Genomic DNA, 9,350 nt, shown 5'->3' with positions numbered 1-9,350 from the left:
TAATAAATACATAAATTTGGGTTCTGTGCCTGCACAGAGGGTAAAAGAACCCAAATGGTGGCGTCTGGGCGGAGCCCTGTGCTCTCTTTGTGACCGGCTGTCTGATGACTGACAGGCACAAGCGAACCTGGAGCATACCACCCCTGCCCTGAACCTCCATATTAGCAACTTCTTTGTTTACCCCAAAAACCTCACATTTTAAGTAGCTTTTTTAAAAATCTTCAGAGCCATTCCAAGCCAAACTCAGTAGAGGACGTTAAGTAAAGGGGAAGTAAATATACACACACAAGAGTCAGAACAAGGAAGTTTTGACACATTTTACTGGTGATTTGTCAGTGCTTTGCCAAGTCCTAAAAGACTGAGGAGAAAGACCCCCTTGTTTTCAGTGGAGATCAGCCCAGCTTGAAATAACACCGACTGCAACCAGTCCGTCAGATGGACCCAGAAGAGCTGGATGTCTGGCAGCTGTTTAGGTGGTGATCTGGTGCCAAGGGTTCTGACGCAGACCGGGAGCTGGCACTTGGGGGTCACATGGCTTTGAGGTTCCTTCACTTGTGGGATTTAGACGGCATCCCGTTCAGTGTGACAGGCAGGCAGACGAAATGTCAAAGGACACTGCTTCCTCTGAGTCCTACGCCCCGAGCAAATTGCTCCAGAAGACCCCCGATGGCTCCCGAGGAGCTCGGCGAGACCAATTTCAGCCCCACGGTGCTGTTGTAGGTAGACAAGAACGTTGAGCGCACTTCCTGAAGCCGGGATTCCCTCTCCGTCAGAGTCACCAACCTGTAAAGAACAATAATAACGCTGTTTGTAACAAGGCAATTTTAGCAGGGGTCAAAAAGAACTTCACGTGAAACCCATGCGCTGACCATAGGCCATTGTGCTACTACATTATTTCACAGGGCAGGTGGATGGGAGCGGATGAGATATTTTGGCTTTCTAAAGCTCCCTAATGTGGTCTCAACCAGTGCTACCAGTTTGTACTGGTTCAGACGAACCGTTAACAGTGTTAAAACTACCCACCCACCCACCCGGATGTGATCATGGATACTCTGCGCAAACGCAGACCTGTCCGGATATACAGAGCTACACAGTAGGACTTGACATATAATGTGGCGATTTAGGAACCAGTGCAGAGAAATAACGAGGACACTTTTGTAGAAAACAGTAGTAACCAGTTTTACTCTTCAGTGCAATCAAAATATCTTCTGTCTTAGTCTTTTATTTACAGGAACAAACTACAGTAATACCTCGTCTTACGAACTTAATTGGTTCCGGAAGTAGGTTCGTAAGGTGAAAAGTTCGTAAGACGAAACATTGTTTCCCATAGGAAACAATGTAAAAGCGATTAATGCGTGCAAAAAGAAAAAAAAATGCAAAATGGCACTCTGCTGGGCGCCGCCGCCTGGCTGTCACCTTCTGAAACAGCTGGGGGGGCTTCTCGGCGTTCTCCTGAACGCCGAACCCGGAAGTTCCGGTTCCGGTTCCAGAGGCCGCCGAGAAGCGCCCGGCTGTTTTAAAAGGTGACAGCTGGGCGGCGGCGCCCAGTGGAACGCCATTTTGCGATCTGCGATAGGTTCATAAGCCGAAAAAAGTTCGTAAGAAGAGGCAAAAAATTTCCGAACCCCGGGTTCATATCACGAGGGGTTCGTATCACGAGGGGTTCGTATCACGAGGGGTTCGTATCACGAGGTATCACTGTATATGTAGTGAAGATTAGTTACATGTAGATACTAAGCCTATCCAGGTTTGTCCGTATCAATACTACAGCTCTAACTCAATAATTATTGAGTAGCAGATAGAGTGCTGTACTGCAGGCCACTGACGCTGACTGTAGATCTGAAGGTCAGTGGTTCAAATCTCATCACCGGCTCAAGGTTGACTCAGCCTTCCATCCTTCCGAGGTGGGTAAAATGAGGACCCAGATTGAGGGGGCAATATGCTGGCTCTGTTAAAAAGTGCTATTGCTAACATGTTGTAAGCCGCCCTGAGTCTAAGGAGAAGGGCGGCATAAAAATTGAATAAATAAATAAAATAAATACATTAACTCACGCTCAAAACTGCTCCAGCCAGGCAACTAACAGCCAACAACTAACAATTAACAGCCAACAACCATTGTAAAGTTGCTTTGCATTTTATAATGCTCTGGCCCAATCAGGTTGCAGTTTACACCCCATGACTCAGCATTCATTACTGTCTTAACATGCTTCTTTTGCCTTATATAGTAACATAATGGAATATCACCTAGGATTGAACTAATTCTTGACAAGAACTCTGGACAGGTTCTCTGCATGCGCAGAAGCCCCACACGCGAGCTCCCACGTCCAAACCAGATGCGAAGATAAGTGAATACCACTACTGGTCTCAACCCTTGCAATGGAAGTTAGGTGGGTTCTGGTTCAGAGCTCCATCTTAAAACACGAGCTCACAAAGTACAGCTGCAATGTAGAGATACTGATGTAACTCAGGAGATGATTAACTATTCATAGGTCTTTCCTAGACCTCTGATGGGGAAGAAGAAGCACAGAATGGCCAGGATGCAGGTGGCACCTCCGTCTTTTGTTTTATGCACTTTGATGCATAATTAAATGAGAGTTTATGATCAGGCGGTGGTCCAAAAAGCAGGAGGCGAAATTCTCCAGCAAAACTGTCCAGTTTGTTGGTTTGTTTCTTTGGTTCTGCCTACGGTGCCACCACTCCAATTGAGAGGGGTCCGAAGAGAAGAGAATCGTCGCTTTGTGCTCAGATGCATTTGAATTGCTCTGACTTGAGCTATTTCACCCTCCCCCTCCTGCAACACCGCTGGGTTTTACATGCTTGGATATAGGAAGAAGCTGCAAGTGAAAGGCAACACGGGGAAGTGTAAAAATGAAAGCGGCTTCGAGACATTTAAATATGTTCAAGGGTTAAATAAGGTTCAGGAGGGAAGTGTTTTTAATAGGAAAGTGAACCCAAGAACAAGGGGGCACAATCTGAGGTTAGTTGGGGGAAAGATCAGAAGCAGCGTGAGAAAATATTATTTGACTGAAAGAGTAGTAGATCCTTGGAACAAACTTCCAGCAGACGTGGTAGATAAATCCACAGTAACTGAATGTAAACATGCCTGGGATAAACGTATATCCATCCTAAGATAAAATACAGGAAATAATATAAGGGCAGACTAGATGGACCATGAGGTCTTTTTCTGCTGTCAATCTTCTATGTTTCTATATTTCTAAGCTCATTCTGGGGAAACTGTGTACAGTATTTACAAATCAAGAATTTACTAATTGTATAAATAAAGGCGTGAGTCAACTGAAATAGTTGACCAATAGCATTCTTTTCTTTTTCTTCCCTTTCTCTTCCTTTACTCTTCCTCCCTTTTTCCTTTCCTTTTCTTTCCCCCCTCTTTCTTTCTTTTTCCTTTTTATCGTGTAACAACAACAACAACAATAATAATAATAACAAGAATTTATTAGATTTGTATGCCGCCCTTCTCCGCAGCATGTATAAATTTAGTCTAGGCTTCTGCGATAAGACAACTATGTAACTAAATAAGAACAAACCATTGTAAATTTATTATTTATTTATTTATTATTTAGAGTTGTATGCCGCCCCTCTCCGCAGACTCTTAACTGATATAAAATACACTTAACTGACATAAAATATATAAAGAAGAAAGAATGGTAAACTGCTGAAATGTAAGCCTAAAAACCTCAAGCAATGCCCAACATGTTTGGTAATTTTGTTTATTTTAAATGTCCAATGAATTTTATTTTTTAAATTTTTAAAAAAAGGAGAAAAAGAAAAAAGAAAATCACAGATATGCGAGGAGTCCAGGAGAATGTGACAGCCAACAAGCTGAACCCAGAAATTCCAAGTGCTTGACCAATTACTGCTCAGCAACCTTGCAATTTGCCACGCCAGCCCTGCAGGATTCATATCCCACCTGCCCTCTCCTGCTGCTGAGTAAAAGAGGAAGCGGTGTGTGTGTGTGGGGGGGAAGGCAGTGCCCTCCCCCCTCTGAACAAATCCGTTGCCCCTCCCTCCACCATCTAAGGTGGATCGCTGCTCAGGAGACAGGAAGAGCGGCTCGTGCTCCGTCCTACCGGGTGAGCTTTCACCCGAGAACTTTTGGGATGAAACCTGCTGGCCTGTTAGCTCCGATATTTCACAAGAAGAGTCTTTCACTCCTTTCCGCTCGCAACAAAATACAGTGGTACCTCTACCTACGAACGCCTCTACTTATGAACTTTTCCAGATAAGAACCGGGTATTAAAGATATTTTTTTGCCTCTTCTCAAGAACCATTTTCCACCTACAAACCTGAGCCTCCGATAATGTAACCGGAAAAGGTGGGGAGAAGCCTCTGTGGGGCCTCTCTAGGAATCTCCTGGGAGGAAACTAGGGCCAGAAAAGGCAGGGAGAAGCCTCTGTGGGGCCTCTCTAGGAATCTCCTGGGAGGAAACTAGGGCCAGAAAAGGCAGGGAGAAGCCTTTGTGGGGCCTCTCTAGGAATCTCCTGGGAGGAAACTAGGGCCAGAAAAGGCAGGGAGAAGCCTTTGTGGGGCCTCTCTAGGAATCTCCTGGGAGGAAACTAGGGCCAGAAAAGGCAGGGAGAAGCCTTTGTGGGGCCTCTCAGGAATCTCCTGAGGTTCCCCCAATCGCACACATTATTTGCATGTACATTGATTCCTATGGGAAAAATTGCTTCTTCTTACAAACTTTTCTACTTAAGAACCTGGTCTACAAATGCTGAAAAAGCAACTTCGCATAAATATGAAGTTGGAAAGATGCGAGATGTATTTCAGAACGTTTTCTGAACGCGTACCCCCACCAAACCCTTCCTGTACCCCTGGGGGTATGCATACCACACTTTGGGAAACACTGCTGTACATGTTTGACAAACAAATAAGTAAGTAAAATAAATAAACATCAGCCACCGCACAACTCCTTCCCTCCACCGGGATCGAGTTGGGAGCATCCTTTCCAGAGCGGGAGGAAGAGAGGAGAGGGGAGAAGCCCAAGCATTTCCAATGGCAGCTCGGAGCATAAGTCTATTCCCTCTCCTCCCCACCTCCCTGCCATTGTGTGCAAAGCCAGGAGCCACAGGAGAGGCGGTTTCCCCTGGACAGCCTGCTTCCTCTCCACCTGATCTATGTACTAATGGGGAGGGGAGGTAGGAAAGCGGGGAGGGGGGAAAGAAAAGCAAGCAACTCATTCCAGATGAGAGAAACGCTAAGGGAGATTATAGTTCAAAGGCATCTGTTTTAAATGTCTTGAGAGAGAGAGAGAGAGAGAGGGAGGGAGAGAGAGAGAGAGAGAGAGAGAAAACATCTTTTACTGTGTTTGAAGACGCTGCTCTTCCCTTCTTACTCTCAAAGAGAAACCAGGCCTTCCTCCCAAGAGGTCATCCCAAGGGTACGGCACCAACCTGCCCATCAAAAATTCCCTTTCATCTCCCCAGTGTTTCGCAGGCTAGAAACCCGGCGCTGTTAATTTGAATGGAAGCAGTAGAAAACCACCCACTGCCACCAGCTTCGAGTCCGGAAAGAGCAGCGAGAGGATAACGGTGGAAGGCTTGGATTAAAAAGAAAAAACAAAAGCAGAAGTCCAAACAGAATGACAGCCAACTGGGCTTTGCTATTTATCCTGACAGCTTCACAAACACAGGAGGGAGGGGAGAGGGAGAGAGAGAGAGAGAGAAAAAGGAATTTATCTTCCAGCTTCCCCTTCGTGACTGCAGGATTAGCAGCTGGAACTCCCTGTTACAAGATGAAACATTTCAAAACAGAGATGGTATACCTGAGTACATTTCATGTCGAATCCCAGCGGCCGATTAGGTCCCACAGAGTGGGCCTTCTCCGGGTCCCGTCAACTAAACAATGTCGGTTGGCGGGCCCCAGGGGAAGAGCCTTCTCTGTGGCGGCCCCGACTCTCTGGAACCAGCTCCCCCCAGAGATTAGAACTGCCCCTACTCTCCTTGCCTTTCGTAAGCTCCTTAAAACCCACCTTTGTCGTCAGGCATGGGGGAACTGAGACATCTTCCCCGGGCATATGCAATTTATGCATGGTATGTTTGTATGTATGTTTGTTTTAGTAAATGGGGATTTTAAAATATTTTAAATTATAATTTAGATTTGTCATGAATTGTTTTATTTTGCTGTGAGCCGCCCCGATTCTGCGGAGAGGGGCAGCATACAAATCTAAATAATAAACAAACAAATAAATAAATATCACAAAATCCACTATTCTAATTTCAAGGACCTGCTCAGCAGGTAACAACCGAGGAGCCCAAATTCTTTGCACTGCCTTCCACTACGAGCAGATGTCCATGTTCATGCATAATACAGTACCTCTGCCTAAGAACGCCTCTACTTACGAACTTTCCTAGATAAGAACCGGGTGTTCAAGATTTGTTTGCCTCTTCTCAAGAACCATTTTCCACTTACAAACCTCTGAAACTGTAACCGGAAAAGGCAGGGAGAACCCTCTGTGGAGCCTTGAAAGACGGCGTTTAAGGGGTGACTTGATCAAAGTGTATAAAATCATGCATGGGATAGAAAAGGTGGATAGAGAAAAATTATTTTCTCTATCACACAATACTAGGACGAGGGGGCACTCCCTAAAGCTCATAGGTAAGAAAGTGAGGACAAATCAAGGAAAATATTTCTTCACCCAGAGGGTTGTTGGTTTGTGGAATTCACTTCCAGAAGAGGTTGTGACAGCTGTCAGCCTTGATAGCTTCAAGGCAGGATTAGACAGATTCATGGATGCCAAGTGTATCGGTGGTTACTGAAACGGATGTCCATATGCCACCTCTATGTTGGTTGAGGCAGCCAGGGTTCCCTTGAGTACCATTTGTTGGGGGTCAAGGGAAAGGGAGGGTTTTGCCTTCTCTTTCTGCTCAAGTTCCCCATGGACAATTGGTGGGCCACTGTGTGACACAGAATGCTGGACTCATAGAAGTCTGACGGCAGAAAAAGACCTCATGGTCCATCTAGTCTGCACTTATACTATTTTCTGTATTTTATCTTAGGATGGATATATGTTTATCCCAGGCATGTTTAAATTCAGTTACTGTGGATTTACCAACCATGTCTGCTGGAAGTTTGTTCCAAGGATCTACTACTCTTTCAGTAAAATAATATTTTCTCATGCTGCTTTTGATCTTTCCCCCAGCTAACTTCAGATTGTGTCCCCTTGTTCTTGTGTTCACTTTCCTATTAAAAACACTTCCCTCCTGGACCTTATTTAACCCTTTAATATATTTAAATGTTTCGATCATGTCCCCCCCTTGGGGGGGGACTCGATGGGCTTTGGCCTGATTCAGCATGGCTCTTCTTATAAAATACGTAATACACACATAACATATCTTATAATGTATCACTTCCAACATACACACACATAGAATAATATTATTGTACATTAATACAAATTATAAACTGTCTAGAATCCAATCCGGTAGAGGCAGGGTATCGATTTAATAAATCAATAGAAACCATGATCTTCTCACCCCCAGATGTTTTTCTCTCCCACCCACCCACCCACCCACCACCACCGAATAAAACCATTTCACTTATTCGCACTAAATACAGCATCTGGTTTCCAAGCACATTTCTTCCTTCCAGGCTTCTCAGAACTTGTAATGAAACTGATTTGTAATCGGACATTCACCGCAAAACTTCAAATGCTACAGAATTTGCTTCTCTTTTCCACCCCACTGTTTGGCTTTCATAAAGCTGCCGTCTTTTCCTTTCAAGATATGCTTGGAGATACACCTGTCAGCCAACTAACCAACATGATTAAACATAGGCTGGTGCTGGTGGGTTCTCAAAATCCTTTCTCAAAAACAGTTGGAAAATATACAGAAAATAAAGAATACAAGAGTTAGAGAAATGAGAAGGAAAGTTTTACATAAGTGGTACCATACACCAGTGATTTTCAACCTTTTTTGAGCCTCGGCACATTTTTTACATTTACAAAACCATGGGGCACATTGGGGGGGGGGGGGCCTAAAAAAAGTTTGGACAAAAAATTCTCTCTCTTCCTCCCTTTTGCTCTATTTCTCTCTCCCTCTTTCTCTCCCTCTTTTTTCTCTCTCTCTCCATCCCTCTTTCTTTCTCTCTTCCTTCTTTCCTTTTTTTTGCTCTTTCTCTCTCCCTCCCTACTTTCCTGTATGTCTCTCTCTTTCTCTCTCTTTCTCTCTCTTGCTTTCTTTCTCTCTTTCTCTCTCTCTTTCTCTCTTGCTTTCTTTCTCTCTCTTGCTTGCTTTCTCTCTTGTTTTCTTTCTCTCTCTTGCTCTTTCTTTCTCTTTCTTTCTCTTGTTTTCTTTCTCTCTCTGAGCTTCGCGGCACACCTGACCATGTCTCGCGGCACACTAGTGTGCCACGGCACACTGGTTGAAAAACACTGCCATACACCAACACAACTTGCATATTTTCAGAAGAAGGGGAAGGGCACCTGTTGGCATAGATGCCAAGAGAGAGGAGTTTTAATGCTTATGTTCTGGGAGTGTTCAGTAGTACAGAAATTTTGGAAAGAAGTGCAAGATGAAATGAACAGGACGTTAAATATTAACTGGACAATCACAAAAGAAATGGCAGTACTAGTAAAAAAAGGGAGATTTAAGAGAATTTAGAGAAATAAAAAGTAGCAGCATTGGAAAGAGCTCAAGCAGTAATTGTACTGGGTTGGAAAGAAGCAGCAAAATGGACGATACAGAATTGGTATCGGTACATGGTGGACCACATTCACTTTGAAATTATGGAGGTAAGGATGAATATGTACAAGGAAAACAAATTGAAGACACTGATGGAATGATGGGACATGGTGAGAGGTTATATGACAAGCAGAATTTGTGATCTAGCCATAAAGAATAAATTAGAATCACTCTTTGATATGTAAGTGTAATGCAGATCCTAGCTTAGAAGAATGTTAAGGATGTTTATACAGACCCTCCAATTGGTGGTGGGGAATGTATGTTGTTAGATGGTGGGTGCATCTTCACAGGGCACTGTTTTATGTTTGTATGATGTGCAGTCTGTGTGTGTAAACATTTTAAAAACTAATAAAAATATTATTTTAAGAAAACAGTCTTCTGAGAAGCCCAAAGATACAGTAGATGGTTTTTTTCTCCCAGATAAAACTACACCTCTAATTCCTGTGCTGAGTCCATCACTCCAGATAGTGTAGGGCACTGATGCCAAACCTTTTTTTCCTTGGGTGCCATAAGCATGTGTGCTATCGCGTGCCCACACCCATAATTCAATGCCCCCATGCACCACAACCCCGCGCATGTACTCATGATCCCTCCATGCTGCCCCAACCCCCGCGCATGCACACGTGATCTCCCCTGCTCCCCCATTTCCTG

At 44.2% G+C, this 9,350-nt stretch overlaps 1 protein-coding gene across 3 annotated transcripts in view; it reads right to left on the bottom strand.

Annotated features, from left to right (window-relative positions):
- Nucleotides 1–302: 302 nt before the first annotated feature.
- Nucleotides 303–9,350, bottom strand: part of MTMR14 (myotubularin related protein 14) — a 148,129-nt gene continuing 139,081 nt past the window's right edge. For all 3 annotated transcript variants that reach the window (XR_011557915.1, XM_070738007.1, XM_070738006.1), the window contains one exon: nucleotides 303–783. Coding sequence is in view for 2 of the 3 variants with exons in the window: in XM_070738007.1 (XP_070594108.1) it covers nucleotides 606–783 (178 nt within the window). In the remaining variant the exon portion in view is untranslated. The remainder of the gene's footprint in view (nucleotides 784–9,350) is intronic.

The sequence above is a fragment of the Erythrolamprus reginae genome, chromosome 2, assembly GCF_031021105.1.
Source record: "Erythrolamprus reginae isolate rEryReg1 chromosome 2, rEryReg1.hap1, whole genome shotgun sequence".
Classification (NCBI taxonomy): Eukaryota; Metazoa; Chordata; class Lepidosauria; order Squamata; family Dipsadidae; genus Erythrolamprus; species Erythrolamprus reginae.
The sequence above is the reverse complement of the archived record's forward strand: the minus strand, read 5'-3'. Positions and strand labels throughout refer to the sequence as shown.